Below are 16,764 nucleotides of genomic sequence, written 5' to 3' on the forward strand. Positions count from 1 at the left end.
CTGAGGGTGAAATGGAATTGATCCCTACTTTTATTAGATTTTTTCAGGGTTAGATCAGCTTTAAAATTGCAGATAGATTGTAGCTTCCATCAATGTAGTTGTCTGCATTACTTCCCAAGCCCCATATATTTATTGCAAATACTGTATATACATACATAAATATAACTATATATACAGTTGAAGTTGGAAGTTTACATACACCTTAGCCAAATACATTTAAACTCAGTTTTTCACAATTCCTGACATTTAATCCAAGTAAACATTCCCTGTTTTAGGTCAGTTAGGATCACCACTTCATTTTAAGAATGTGAAATGTCAGACTAATAGTAGAGACAATCATTTATTTCAGCTTTTATTTCTTTCATCACATTCCCAGTGGATCAGAAGTTTACATACACTCAGTTAGTATTTTCTAGCATTGCCTTTAAATTGTTAACTTGGGTCAAACGTTTCAGGTAGCCTTCCACAAGCTTCCCACAATAGGTTGGGTGAATTTTGGCCCATTCCTCCTGACAGAGCTAGTGTAACTGAGTCAGGTTTGTAGGCCTCGCTCGCATACACTTTTTCAGTTCTGCCCACAGGTTTCTATAGGATTGAGGTCAGGGCTTTGTGATGGCCACTCCAGTCCTTGAGCCATTTTGCCACAACTTTGGAAGTATGCTTGGGGTCATTGTCCATTTGGAAGTCCCGTTTGCGACCAAGATTTAACTCCCTGACTGATGTCTTGAGATGTTGCTTCAATATATCCACATAATTTCCCCCCCCTCATGATGCCATCTACTTTGTGAAGTGCAACAGACCCTCCTGCAGCAAAGCACCCCCACAAATTGATGCTGCCACCCCTGTGCTTCACGGTTGGGATGGTGTACTTCGGCTTGCAAGCCTCCCCCTTTTTCCAACAAACATAACGATGGTCATTATAGCCAAATAGTTATATTTTTGTTTCTTCAGACCAGAGGACATTTCTACAAAAAGTATGATCTTTGTCCCCATGTGAATTTGCAATCCGTAGTCTGAATTTTAAGTGAAATTATCTGTCTGTAAACAATTGTTGGAAAAATTACTTGTCATGCACAAAGTAGATGTCCTAATTGACTTGCCAAAACTATAGTTTGTTAACAAGAAATGTGGAGTGGTTGAAAAATCACTTTTAATGACTCCAATCTAAGTGTATGTAAACTTCCGACTTCAACTGTACATACATACACTACCGTTCAAAAGTTTGGTGTCACCGAGAAATGTCCTCGTTTTCAAAAGAAAAGCATATTTTTTGTCCATTAAAATAACATAAAATTGATGTCAAATCTCTTAACACCATCCATATTGGATTTCTAATTGCCATATATTTGTTCAACTGTGATGTGATGGTTCACAAAAGTTCTGAACCTTTATTCTCACTGTTTCTACAGATTGTAAATTGAAAATATTTTTGGGGGGCTAAAAGTATTATTATATTATTAATCGATTGACTATGACTTTTCAGGGTTAGCTCCAGATAAATATTGCAATTATTCAGCCATTCTTGGACCTGTGACCAAAAACAAGCCACATATGGACAAATGACCTTATAATTCTGCCTCTTCGCAACTAAATCTGCAGAGCTGGGTAGGTTGGATCCCCCATGTAAATAACATTCTATTGGTTGAAAGAATTTTGTGTAATAATTTAAGTAAAAAAATTCAAAGTTTTCAATCCGTCGTTGTTTTGCGCATCAATTCATAAACCATGTGCCATGGAATCATTACATCAAAAATCTCTTCCCAAATCTCTTCCCCTATTTTGCAACCCCTACTTTACGTAGGCTCATGTTTCCAGACTATTGACACCAAGGAGATACCCAAAGTATACCCAAAGTATTCCCATTACCAACTAGAAACAAAAACAACCAGACAACATTCATAGAGACCTCTCAACTCTGGGATTTTCTGTATTTGACAAGTCTAAAACTGCAATAAATAATATTTCAGTTCCATTTAATACATACAGAGTTTATAAAAAGCTTCTTCTGTTACATTTATTTTCCTCTTTCAAGGTAACTGGACATAGCATGTGATTGCCAAACATGCTTTCTGAGGCAGCAGAAGATGCATTGGAGGGCTTTTATAATAAACCACTGTGCTGATCCTAAAGGGATAGTTACCCAAATGACAAAATCACACGTTGTTTTCCTTACCATGTAACCAGTCTATGGACAAGGTACACCAGCAATCCATCCTGTTATACACCATATGCTAATAATAAGTGCATCAAATAACATCAGCCAGCTGCTTGGGGAAGCATGAGGACAATATCACAGAAATGCTTATGGAGGCACACTAACCAGAGTTTATACATTTAATTTAAATGTTTTATTTAACCTTTATTTAACTAGGCAAGTCAGTTAAGAACAAATTCTTATTTACAATGACGGCCTATACTGGCCAAACCCGGACGACGCTGGGCCAATTGTGAGCCGCCCTATGGGACACCCAATCAAAGCCGGTTGTGATACAGCCTGGTACAGAGCTCATACAGAGATGGAACGTTTTCCTCTCACTAACTACCCTGACTCATAGGGCTATTCTCAAGTAAGAAGAATGTGTAGAATGCTTATTGAGGCTTTTTTATAGAAGAGCATTCTCAAAAAAGGAAGAATCTAATTGAATAATCACTCCTACCATCTTGACACGAATTATATATCACTCAATTATAGGCTTACTTCAATGAGTTTCATTCTTTCATTCATATTTGCGCAATCAAATATTGTGGACTTGGTTGGATGTTTGGCAGTGTTCTGGACCAAAGTGGTTTTGAGTTCTCAAACTTGGGGAATCTATGTTGTTGATCAATGGTAAACATTTGTTCTGTGAAATTCTCTGTTGCAAGGGAGAACAACACAAGTCTCTGATTGGTTCAATTCTTGTTTAGAGTTTGGGGAGTATTAGGCAAGGTTTGTATGTTTGTTTGTTCAAAGAGAGAAAGTATCTAAAAGTATCACGTAAACATCTTTGGTAAAAAAGTTAAAAGAAAACTTAACAAAAAAAGAGAGACACATGGAGATCAGTCAAGCAAAGTGACACTGACTGGGCTTGATCAATCAATCAATCAATGCAGCAGGAGCCACAGCAGTCACAGGGGTGTGTGTGTGTGTGTGTGTGTGTGTGTGTGTGTGTGTGTGTGTGTGTGTGTGTGTGTGTGTGTGTGTGTGTGTGTGTGTGTGTGTGTGTGTGTGTGTGTGTGTGTGTGTGTGTGTGTGTGTGTGTGTGTGTGTTTGAGAAGGTGAGAGAGTGGGAGAGTGGTTGAAGGGATACAGGAAAGGTCATATTATGATTGTACTGATGATGGAACACACACACACACACAAATGAGGGGAACACAAGTTACCAATTGTAGAAATACCCCACCTGCTGAAGTCAGCTCCACACCATCTACTGCTGTAGAGACAGAGGGAGGGGAGGGAGGGAAGAGGGGAGCAAGAGAGGAGCAAAAGAAAGAGCAGTTACTTTATTGTTAGATTTTCAGATAATACTACAAAAGCGTAACTATAAAGGCTTTAATGGTATAATACTACTAAAGGGTAACTATAAAGGCTTTAATGGTATAATACTACTAAAGGGTAACTATAAAGGCTTTAATGGTATAATACTACTAAAGGGTAACTATAAAGGCTTTAATGGTATAATACTTCTAAAGGGTAACTATAAAGGCTTTAATTGTATGATACTACTAAAGGGTAACTATAAAGGCTTTAATGGTATAATACTACTAAAGGGTAACTATAAAGGCTTTAATGGTATAATACTACTAAAGGGTAACTATAAAGGCCTTAATGGTATAATACTACTAAAGGGTAACTATAAAGGCTTTAATTGTATAATAATACTAAAGGGTAACTATAAAGGCTTTAATGGTATGATACTACTAAAGGGTAACTATAAAGCCTTTAATGGTATGATACTACTAAAGGGTAACTAGAAAGGCTTTAATGGTATAATACTACTAAAGAGTAACTATAAAGGCTTTAATGGTATTATACTACTAAAGGGTAACTATAAAGGCTTTAATGGTATAATACTACTAAAGGGTAACTATAAAGGCTTTAATGGTATAATACTACTAAAGGGTAACTATAAAGGCTTTAGTGGTATAATACTACTAAAGGGTAATTATAAAGGCTTTAATGGTATAATACTACTAAAGGGTAACTATAAAGACTTTAATGGTATGATACTACTAAAGGGTAACTATAAAGGCTTTAATGGTATAATACTACTAAAGGGTAATTATAAAGGCTTTAATGGTATAATACTACTAAAGGGTAATTATAAAGGCTTTAATGGTATGATACTACTAAAGGGTAACTATAAAGGCTTTAATGGTATAATACTACTAAAGGGTAACTATAAAGGTTTTAATGGTATAACTCCATCATGAACACTGAAGGTTTTGTATTTACAATATAATTATTGATCAAAGAATTTATTAATCATTCGACTGATGGATGGATGAGACACTCAAATACTCTGTTAATAATCCTCCCACATTGAGTCACAATGCGGACATCCAACACTGCGGACACAATATATTACCCCCCCCCCATCACAACGCAATAGCATGCATGCATACTGTACGATATAACAGGTAAGCGGGTGACAATCAACCAGACACAGTACCACAGAAAAGCATAAATGTACACAATGCCATCATGAAATGTTAGCGCTTGGCCAAACCCCATCCCCCACAAGGCCTCCATGGCTAAAATACTGGCTACTAGCCTCTCACTAATGTGGACTCATCATTCTGGACCAGTGTACAGTAGGATTACTTTGTGAGGCATACATACACGGCCAAATCCCCCTTCTAATCCGAGTCCTATGCCATGGGTGAGTGGCAGGGCTAAGGGCTGGGCTGTCTGTCTCCCATCGTTATCACAGCTCTCTATCTCTACCCCAATCATAAGCTAGAGCAGGCCTGCCTCAAACACGCAGACACACACCCAGCCAGACCCAGAGATCCCAAGGGGAGGTGTTACTGTATATACTGTAAAGCTGTTGTCTTCCCTGACTTTGTGGCATCTACCATGTTATTTTTCTTGATGTAAACATGAGGTTGCAATCTAAGCAGAGTCTGTGTTTCTCAGGGAATGAGGGCCTGTCTATGAATAAGGAGAGTTAGGATTACTTTCATGTGCATGTTTTCATCTAAACACTGCATACTAATGGGAAATTAGCATGTGGGAATGGTAAGTACTACATATACCATGAGATAGAAAGAGAGAAAAAGAAAAAGAGAAATCAAGGAGAATGAGAGAGAGAGAGAGAGAGCTATGTGAATTTCAATATTCAAAGTTGCGACAATGTAGCAACATTTCCTTCCATTCCACACACAAAAACAAACACATTTTTTGCTTCAAATATTATTTGCTAAAGTTGCTATCATTGGGTTCCCTCAAACACCTGGGTACCGGGCCATGTAAAACTCACCCACTGTCTGTCTCTTTGTTTGTTAATCGCCAACCTGCCTCTAGGCCGACTACTGATCGGAAGGGGCTCCGAGAGAGCGAGCACCAGTGAAGGTTGTGCAGCACCTCTCGTCATTTGGTTTCTTCCTTTAAGGGGTGCTTTCATTGTTTACCAGAAATACTGATGTTTGTGCAAATGTCTTTGTTTTGTTGAACGTGTTCATTGTTGGCCATTGTTATGTCAAGTGTGCAATAGTATTGCCTGTGAAGTGTAGCCAAATGTGAAGTGTAGGCTTTTCATTAAAAAGATTGGTTTCCAGTTTAAATGTGTGAATGGTTTGTGCCAGGCTAGGGCAGGTCCTGTGATGTCCATTCTCTTCTCTAACTGTCATTACCTTACAGTCCAAGGTGTATGAATTCAGAGACAGACTGGATATGTTTAGCCATCCTTGAATGACAAACTTCAAGGCCCAATGCAGCTATTTTTTTTTGTCAATATCAAATAACTTCCGGGTAACAATTAAGCACCTTACTGTAATAGATTTCCATTAAAATGGGGGAGAAAACTATTTCAAAAAACAATAATTTTAAAGACACTTGAGCAGGGTACTGTTTAAAACATGTTGAACATGTTGAGCATTTTAGCCAAATACAATACTGAGAGAGAGAGACACATGGACAGACTCAATTTCCTTTTTACAAAATAAAACATCAACATTGTCTCTGCCAATTTTCTCTGGAGGGACCCTAGTCCTAAAAATACACTCACATTCTCAGACAGATGCTAAATCATCTCCAAGGGTTCTAGTACCTTGCACATTACCACGCTAATCCAATAAACGGAGTCTGCTTTATGTCTTCCAGTCCTTTTAACCCATGACTCGTTACGAGTGGTAAGAGTTTTTCCTGTTTTCCTGTTGGCTCGTCCAATGTTCTATCCTTTGCACAGTGTCATAGCGGTGATTACTAAAGATGAGAGTTGCTATAAAACACACACGCATAAAAACACGCACATAAGAATGCCAGTAAACAGATGCATATGAATGAACATCCATAAAGAAATGCACCGAAAACCCCAGCTCATGAGTAACTGAGGACAAAGACAGTGAAGAAGCTAAAACTAGGAAGTTGATCTCCTGCTATTCCATATGTCTGGCATGAGAAGCTCCTCGTGGATGTTTCCCATGCACCAGAAGACTCCTCTGATCCCAAGACCAAGAGACTAAACACATTCCACAGTTCTCTTATTGTGGTTTCCCTTGTGTCCCTTTCTCTTCAGCCACTGTAAAGACCAACACGTTCATGTATGCACACACACACACACACACACACACACACACACACACACACACACACACACACACACACACACACACACACACACACACACACACACACTCTAGAGGTCTTCTCTGGTCCAAAAAGTTGTACCCTGACCTGAACGGACATGAGGACAATCAGACCCGGACCCGAACTGACCCGACGACAACTAGACCTAAACCTGACCCGGTTAAAGCCAAGTGACCAAAAAAACATGTTTATCAGCCAAGTTGCCCTTCTGGTTAATGAATAGGTATTAATGAAACACACTGACACAAGCATGCACAAAAGACAAGGGTTGTTCCTATGATACACGATCCAAATTTCACCTCCTATGTCAAGTGTGTGTTCCAAAGATGATGGTAAGACCAATGTTATCTTAGGCTGTGACTAGCCCAACAACACTGGGGAATTGTTCTGGACAGCACACGCCAAAACATGGCCAGAGGACTGGTGTGTGTGTGTGTGTGTGTGTGTGTGTGTGTGTGTGTGTGTGTGTGTGTGTGTGTGTGTGTGTGTGTGTGTGTGTGTGTGTGTGTGTGTGTGTGTGTGTGTGGGAGGGCTTAAGTGGAGGGATTGGTGGCCTGCTGTAATGGCTGTTACTTATACATCTAAGTATGATTATTTTCACAGTATGATGTTGTTGGAGCTAGTTGGATGAAGATATTCTCTGTAATGTTATTTTATAGTGGCTTGCCAAGAAAAACATACTGTATCCTTGACTTTGCTCAGCTCAATACAATTTTGACTGGGGACATTAACAAACAATCTTAACTCCAGCCATATACACTGATTATACCAAACATTAGGAACAACTTCCTAATATTGAGTTGCACCCCCCTTATGCCCTCAGAACAGCTTCAATTTGTCGGGGCATGGACTCTACAAGGTGTCAAACGTTTGACAGGGATGCTGGCACATGTTGATTCCAATGCTTCCCACAGTTATGTCAAGTTGTCTGGATGTCATTTGGATGGTGGACCATTCTTTATACACAAGGAAACTTTTTAGTGTGAAAAGCCCAGCAGCGTTGCAGTTCTTGACACAAACCGGTGCACCTGGCACCTACTACCATACCCTGTGCAAAGGCACTTAAATATTTTGTCTTGCTTATTTAACCTTTGAATGGCACACATATACAATAAATGTCTCAATGGCTTTAAAATCCTTATTGTCCCCTTAATCTACACTAATTGAAGTGGATTTAACAAGTGACATCAATAAGGGATCATAGCTTTCACCTGGATTCACCTGGACAGTCTATGTCATGGAAAAAGCAGGTGCTCTTAGAGTTTTTGCCAATTGTTAACACACAATTGCTGAAACTACATCTCAGGTACTCAAAAATCTAAACACAAAAGAGTTAGCCAATTTCCCCCAAATCCCACAGACCCTTTGCTAAATGAAACACTGTAATCAAAATCACAGCAATGTACTCCCTGCTCAAAATGAAACTCTGCACACAAATGAGACATACACAAATAAGATGAATCTAACTTAGTGACAATCGAGATCACACTAATGTGACATATTCAAAACATTATTATCAGAACCTATTTCAGTGTAAAGACTAAGATTTTGTTACAGTATACGGTATATTATTTGTGTGTACTCAAACAAGAATGTTTTATATTTAACATTACTCAATACATTGTCCAACAGCATACTGTAATCACACATTCTGTAAATATATTTTGCATATGGAAAGGAAGAAAAGTAGGCCTATTTGTACTACTGTAGTGTATGTTATATCAATTGTACGGAATAGATATGTTATGGCTGTGTAAGGGAGGCGAAGTCAGGTGCCGGAGAGCAGAGTAGAGTAAACATGTGCACTTCTATTCCGTTCAACAATAGGCACAAAAAATGATATAAGTGCCCAAAAACACGGAACTTAAACTATAAAAGTATCGCGAGTGAACAGACACCATATACAATGAACAATTATTCACAAAGACATGATGGGGAACAGAGGACTAAATGCATGTAGATTGACTGGGGAATGAAAACCAGGTGTGTATGGAACAAGACAAAACAAATGGATACATTAAAAATGGAGCGGCAATGGCTAGAAAGCCGGTGAAGTCGATCGCCGAACGCCGCCCGAACAAGGAGAGGAGCCGACTTCGGTGGAAGTCGTGACAAGATAAAGAAAATGTCAAAATACAATACAATCTAAATCATAAGTCAAGAAAAAATCAGTCATGTCTGTTGTTCTGGTCAGGCCACAAACCTTCCTTAACATCACAGGTGATATTCTCCTTGGCCAGAGAGCGGGGGAAATATCTTCTGGCATGACGTATCCACCCCTGACAGGACTCTGGAATGTCACCACAGGCCTCCTCCATTGCCTGGAGAAGGGCCATCCATTCATGAGGTTTGCAATCATACACCTTCCACCGCCATGCTGAAAACAACTCCTCAATGGGATTGAGAAAAAGAGAATTGTAAACCTGGGATGGTCATGGAACCAGCTGCAGACCTGAGCAGCCCGATGGAAACTCATGTTGTCCCAAATTAGAATATACATTTGCTGCTCAGGATCACCTGGCCCTCTATGCTCTGGCTTTAAAAAGCTTGTCATGTAAAGTGTTCAGGAAATGAAGGAGATGGGCAGTGTTGTATGTTCCAAAGGTGGCATGGTGGTGGAGGACCCCATTGTGGCTCATAGCTGTGCATATGGTGACATTTCCCCCTCACTGGCCAGTTACTTCAATGATGGCGTGTTGACCAATGATGTTCCCTCCTCTCCTCCTCGTCTTCGCTAAATTGAATCCAGCCACATCTATGAAAATTAGTTCCTGGGTGATGGGATTTACAAAGGTAGAGCATTGTTTGTTATATGTTTGTCATAGAACTGCAATCTGAGTATAAAGCAAAACATGTGCCAATAGTATTGCAGATGTGGTGTATGGTTCTGCCGAATGAGTTACAGGTTTGTGTCATTGTGCCTCATGGGCCAGTTTTAGTGTATAAGCAATTGGGAAAAACTGTAATGTTTTGTATATTCAGTGTATAGTTACAGAACTAACAAACACTAAAAATAAACTATTGTGAACTATTGTTCTCATGTTATCTTCCCAATGCCTCCACACATTTCTCCGTATATGGTAGATAAATACTAATGTATTTTTTTTCTTTGTTTGGTAAGAATGGCTTACAGCAAGACATTTTACAGTATAAAATTCTACGAAATATGACTTAATATGTCATTTCTTCAGCACCACAATATAAATAAAACTCAAAGCAATGCCGACAGCATTATGAAACTACTCAAAGTCTTAAACATAATGGGAAATGTTCCAACCTCACTTTTCTTAACATTTGCAAAAGCTCATTAAGAGAAAAAGACTTGACTATTGCATTCATTGAGCAGTCATATAACTTGCAAGCGTTGTATCCTGTCAAAATCATCACTCTCTAAATGTTAGAAAATTGCACCGTTTTGTAATGAATTACAGCTGGTAAGATTTGCCTCTTCCACTACAATTGTAGCCTAGGGGACTTCTTTTGTGAGAAGTTTGAGTGGCAGTAACTGCAAAGTGCATTTCCATAGCTTTTGTGTCTGTGTCTGTCTACGCTTTAAAAAAGAAAAGAAAACTTTCATAAAGGCGAGACTTTTTCAAAGTGTGTAGGCTTTCTGTTGGTTATGTATGCATTTTGCTCATTTTAACTGTCACTGTCTATGAATCAACTAAAGTTAACTCTAAAAGGTAAACAAAGATGGGACCAAAGACTTGACTTCAGCTTGCCAATAGTGGGCATGTTTGTATATTGCCAGCCAGCATGTTTCATGATGGCAGAGCTCGTGTGCCTGTAAGCCACAGCAGATGTTGCCTGCTTGGATAGTGCAGTTTACGAGTTGCTTTAGAGTTGCTGAAAGACAGCAAGTACTGACACACACGCATTAGTGACATAGGAGTAATCAGGAAGTAGATGGAAGGATATTGCATGTCTATATGGAATGGTATTCAGGCCAAATAAGCTGAAATAAGTAAGCAGATCGTAAGTCATGCTTGTCTGTGACCTACATACTGACAAATCCAATATGTTCAATACGGACAAATCCCAAACAGGGACAGTGTATTTAGAAAATGGTAAAAGCGATATTATACTTAAGGAGTTGTATTTGTGCAGCAGACTGATAACATTTCAAAAAAGTTTTAGATAAAAAAAATCCTATGAAAATACAGTTCTTAGCAACCCTTTTCAGATGTTTCAGAAAATATTCCAAACTAGCCATTCTGGCGAAAAAGCACTAGTGAAGACTTTTTCAAAGGGACCCCCTCTTCTCTGCCTGAGATGGTACTGTCAGTGGCATGATGTGACTGCCCTGGGGCAGATTGGCTTCATCTGAATGACCACCCTTAAAACCATCCACAACGTAAATGGGTACTAGCCAAGTCGTCCAGCAGAGGCCAGAAATTACCCCAATGTATACTGAGGAGATGCAGGGAACAATGCGTAGTGCACATATACAAAACCCCACAGACGTCTATGGGTGGATGTGTTAGAATAATCGCACGATGCATTTGCCCAGCAGTGGGCCACGAAATAGACATGGTTATCATAACGTAAACCAAATCTGCCCATACACACTGTGGAACAATAAAGGGGTGTTTGAGCATGTTATCTGTGGTTGTAGATATGCAGACATTGTATTATGACCTGAGTTCATTTTTTTACTGTACTCAGATCACCATTACTTCCACAGACATTTCAGTCACTTAGCCAACACTCTTTTCCAGAACAATTAGGGTTAAGTACCTTGCTCAAGGACATGTCAACATTTTGTTCACATAGTCGGCTCGGGGATTTGAACCAGCCTCCTTTCAGTTAACCGCTAGGCTACCTGCTGCCCGAGACAGGTAGCGCCTCATTACTCTAAAGGATATGGCATGTATTGCACAAGCCATTTTTACCAACAGTGATTTTTTATGATTCCATGACTGATTTAATGAAGAAGGGGAAATTAAAGAAAATAGGAACATGCTTACTGGGAGATCTGAATCATCTGAATCTTAATGATCAAATAACTTTGCCGTTGTCAAATTCTTGAACAATCTGACTCATTTTTTTTTTAACCTTTATTTAACTAGGCAAGTAAGTTAAAGAACAAATTCTTATTTTCAATGACGGCCTAGGAACAGTGGGTTAACTGCCTGTTCAGGGGCAGAACGACAGATTTGTACCTTGTCAGCTCGGGGGTTTGATCTTGCAACCTTCCGGTTACTAGTCCAATGCTCTAACCACTAGGTAGGAAGCTGGAAGCTGATGAGGAAAATACCAGGTAGTGCAGTGGGTCAGAGTGATGACAGCTTTTGGATGGCCTCAGAGTCATGAAAGAACCAAAGGACTCTAGTTTCACAGCAGTACTAACAGCCCCAGACAGAGCGCTCTGCTTCTGTCCAGAAGTAGTACATAAGGCGGACCACCTCATATCTATCAGACCTGGTTCACATACAGTACTTTCAAAATACTTGAGATACTCTTGATTGCCTAGTACAATGTAAAAAAAATAGAATAGTCCCAAAAAGTACAAACGGTCCACCCTGCACTCCACTCATAAATATAACCAGTCAACTGTAAAGTACAGTATGTCTTAAACGGACCAGTGGTACATTCAGGCATACAAATTGACTGGTATTTAGATAAATCATGGTCTCGATGAATAACGTATTCCTTATGTAACTGGTCAAATCCTTGAGCATTGAGAGTCTGACAATGATGTCTGAACAATGCTGAGCAGTGCTGACGAGTGAGGTGTGACGTCATAGACGGGTAACGCATATCACTCCTGCTATGTGCCCACCGGCCCACGGCCCAATGACAAGGTCACAACCAATCTGGTTAATGGATCTTATCTCCATTAAGCAGTGTGGCATCAGGAGTGACAGTGCTGTCACCGCTAATTTTGGCAGCCCAGACACCATTCTCAGAGACTGAAAAATCCTGTTTGTGTCTGTGAAGTGGCCTAGTGGAGAACCGAGGACACGATAACTTTGTGTTGGAGATTTTGTGCATCCTATTGGCTTAACATTCCAGTGTTGCAGAAGGCCACTGACACAGTGAATGTGTGTCTGCAGTAAAATTGGTCCAGTCATTGTTATAATAAAAAGCAGTTTACTTTAATGCAGTCACATAACTGTCTATGAATTTATTTATTTATTTTTATTTCACCTTAATTTAGCCAGGTAGGCTAGTTGAGAACAAGTTCTCATTTGCAAATGTGACCCGGCCAAGATAAAGCATAGCAATTCAACACATACAGCAACACAGAGTTACACATGGAATAAACAAAACATAAAGTCAATAATACAGTAGAAAAAGAAAAGAAAAGTCTATATACAGTGAGTGCAAATGAGGTAAGATAAGGGAGTTAAGGCAATAAATAGGCCATGGTGGCGAAGTAATTACAATATAGCAATGTAACACTGCAATGGTAGATGTGCAGACATGAATGTGCGAGTAGAGATACTGGGGTGCAAAGGAGCAAGATAAAAAAAATACAGTATGGAGATGAGGTAGATAGATGGGCTGTTTACAGATGGGCTATGTACAGGTGCAGTGATCTGACAACTGGTGCTTAAAGCTAGTGAGGGAGATGTGAGTCTCCAGCTTCAGTGATTTTTGCAGTTCGTTCCAGTCATTAGCAGCAGAGAACTGGAAGGAAAGGCGACCAAATGAGGAATTGGCTTTGGGGGTACCCAGTGAGATATACCTGTTTGAGCGCATGCTACGGGTGGGTGCTGCTATGGTGACCTGAGCTGAGATAAGGTGGGGCTTTACCTTGCAGAGACTTATAGATAACCTGTAGCCAGTGGGTTTGGCGACGAGTATGAAGCGAGGGCCAACCAACGAGAGCGTACAGGTCGCAGTGGTGGGTAGTGTATGGGGCTTTGGTGACAAAACGGATGGAACTGTGATAGACTGCATCCAATTTGCTGAATAGGGTGTTGGAGGCTATTTTATAGATGACATCGCCGAAGTCCAGGATCAGTAGGATGGTCAGTTTTACAAGGATATGTTTGGCAGCATGAGTGAAGGATGCATTGTTGCGATATAGGATTCTAGATTTAATTTTGGATTGGAGATGCTCAATGTGAGTCTGAAAGGAGAGTTTACAGTCTAACCAGACACCTAGGTATTTGTAGTTGTCCACATATTCTAAGTCAGAGCCGTCCAGAGTAGTGATGCTGGACGGGCGGGCAGGTGCGGGCGATGATCAATTGAATGGCATGCATGTAGTTTTACTTGCATTTAAGAGCAGTTGGAGGCCACGGAAGGAGAGTTGTATGGTATTGAAGCTCGTCTGGAGGTTAGTTAACACAGTGTCCAAAGAGGGGCCAGAAGAATAGAATGGTGTCGTCTGCGTAGAGGTGGGTCAGAGAATCACCAGCAGGAAGAGCGACATCATTGATGCATACAGAGAAGAGAGTCGGCCCGAGAATTGAACCCTGTGGCACCCCCATAGAGACTGCCAGAGGTCCGGACAACAGGCCCTCCTATTTGACACACTGAACTCTATCAGAGAAGTAGTTGGTAAACCAGGCAAGGCAATCATTTGAGAAACCAAGGCTGTCGAGTCTGCCAATAAGAATGTGGTGATTGACAGAGTGGAAAGACTTGGCCAGGTAAATGAATACGGCTGCACAGTAATGTCTCTTATCGATGGCGGTTATGATGTCGTTTAGGACCTTGAGCATGGCTGAGGTGCACCCATGACCAGCTCTGAATCAGTGACAGATGTACGTTTTGATTGATGTCATGCAGTAAATGTGCATCAAAGAATATTACTTGATTGTATGTTTTGAGTTAAGCATTTCATAAATAAAGAGCAACAGTATATACTGTAGAGCGAGATTTATGTATATTAAAATGTCATCAAACATCATAATCACTGAAGATGGAGGCTTGACAGACCATAAAATTACTTGTTTTTTTAATGAAACCTCCCATTGTGGGATACTGCGAATGATGCTCACATGACAATAACAGGCTGGGGACATCTCGGTTGGTTTGGTTTGACTATTGTATGAGTTCTGAGAATGGACTTCCCATGGAGTCATTCACGGTAAGCCCAATGTAAAGAATTACATCAAACTGTGACATTCTTATTATCATTCGGTTATGTATTTTTTTCCAGGAAATTAGAGTGAGTGACAAATACGGGCACAACTCCTGCAAAACAGGATGTATCTATTGATTGGAGTAGATCCATCTCTAGATGTGATGGGGTGGTCCAATCACAGTCACTCATTCCTTTGCCAAACACCTGTAATTGGCCAATTAAATCAGACAATTAGTGAGGCATACATGAGAAGCCCTGGGAATAATACAATGCATTGGCAAATTAAAAAGATGGTTGACTTGGCTGGTGTTTACAAAAATATCACCTTGTTGTGGGTGTTAAGCTAATATAATTATTAATTAGAACTATTAATGTGACAGAATCTTCAAGAACCAACCATATTGCTGGAATTAATTAGCAGAAAAACGAAGACTATTCTCTCTCTCTCGCTGAGAGGCAAATGTTCCACATACCTCCTATACATCATCATTCCTCAATTTGATTGTTGTTCCATAACAGAACATGGTGAGACTGACGTGATCAGGATGCACAGTTTGAAATATCGAAATGAACTCTGAACCAACTATATTAATTTCAGGACAGGTTGAAAAGCATTAAACATTTATGGCAATTTAGCTAGCTAGCTTGCTGTTGCTAGCTAATTTGTCCCGGGATAACAACATTGGGTTGTTATTTTACCTGAAATACACAAGGTCCTGTGCTCCGAGAATTAATCCACAGATAAAATGGTAAACCGAGTTTGTTTCTAGTAATCTCTCCTCCTTTAGGCTACTTCTTCTTCTTTGGACTTTATATGGCGGTTGACAACCAACTTTAAAGTGCATTACCACCACCAACTGGACTAGAGTGTGGACCGCAGTTCATGTTTCAATCACCCATGTGGGTATATGCTACTAAAAACGAATGAGGTGATGGGAGAGGCGGGACTTGCAGCGCATCAAGCTTCACAAATAGAACCAAGTTCTATTTTAGCGGCTGGCTACACAGACGCTCGTTGACACACAGTAGTAATGGGTGCAATGATTGAATAACATGCATGTGTACATTTTTTTGCACTCTGAACCAACTATATTAATTTCAGGACAGGTTGAAAAGCATTAAACATTTATGGCATGTTTCTCACGCAGGTGTGGTCAGCATGTTAGAGTGGGTGGGTTGAGCAGAAAATTGTATCAATAGTTGGAAGGCATTATTCAATAGTGTAATATGTTTTAGAATAAAAATTGCTCGGACTCTGAAATAGCTTATAGTTAGCTACTGTGATATTTACTGTCAATTTGAGTTGCAGACCCAGAATATCACATTGACAGCCACAACAAAAGGTAAAGCAAGGAGGACTACGTAATCCAATTACAAAAATGAAGTAATTTTAATTAGCCTGGATTACTTACTTTAAAACAACTTGTAATCTGATCACAGTTACATTCTTAAAAACAGCTCATTAACTTCTAGATTACTTAATCTAATATCAAAGGGGAAATTCTGGAACCCTATTTTGATAGTAAAATAAGAACAACAATTCCCTAGTCAAAACCCAAATTCATGACAATCACTGGTTAAGGTTGCACATCAAAATATCTGGAATAATGATTCCGTGCTTCAAAATGATGTTAAAATAAACTATTTATTTATTTAAATGTAACATTTTAGTAATCTTTAGTTTACTAAACTTCTTAATGAAACTCTTCGAATGACTTTTATAAGATGAAGAGGCTACAAATTATATTGCGTGATCCCACAGCAATTGTGGTGCAGTCAAATCATGTGCTGGCGCCACCAACTGAACATGTTAGCATGGAGCCCTGTGATTATGCTCTAACACATAGAATAAACATATGCATTAAAGGATCTTTTGGCTCTCACACTAATCCCCAATTTGTAAATACTCACATTACTAAAAGAAACAATTCTA

General features: G+C 39.6%; 1 protein-coding gene across 2 annotated transcripts in view; it reads right to left on the reverse strand.

Moving 5' to 3' along the window:
• The window catches only part of LOC135521163 (EGF-like repeat and discoidin I-like domain-containing protein 3), a 208,883-nt gene that overhangs the window by 161,642 nt on the left and 30,477 nt on the right, over positions 1-16,764 (reverse strand). The window contains exon 2 of one of the 2 annotated variants that reach the window (XM_064947126.1): positions 3,384-3,413. The exons of the other annotated variant lie outside the window; for it this stretch is intronic. Coding sequence (XP_064803198.1) covers positions 3,384-3,413 — 30 coding nt within the window. The remainder of the gene's footprint in view (positions 1-3,383; positions 3,414-16,764) is intronic. 2 annotated transcript variants of the gene reach the window in all.

This window comes from Oncorhynchus masou, chromosome 1 (genome assembly GCF_036934945.1).
Source record: "Oncorhynchus masou masou isolate Uvic2021 chromosome 1, UVic_Omas_1.1, whole genome shotgun sequence".
In the NCBI taxonomy this organism is placed as follows: domain Eukaryota; kingdom Metazoa; phylum Chordata; class Actinopteri; order Salmoniformes; family Salmonidae; genus Oncorhynchus; species Oncorhynchus masou.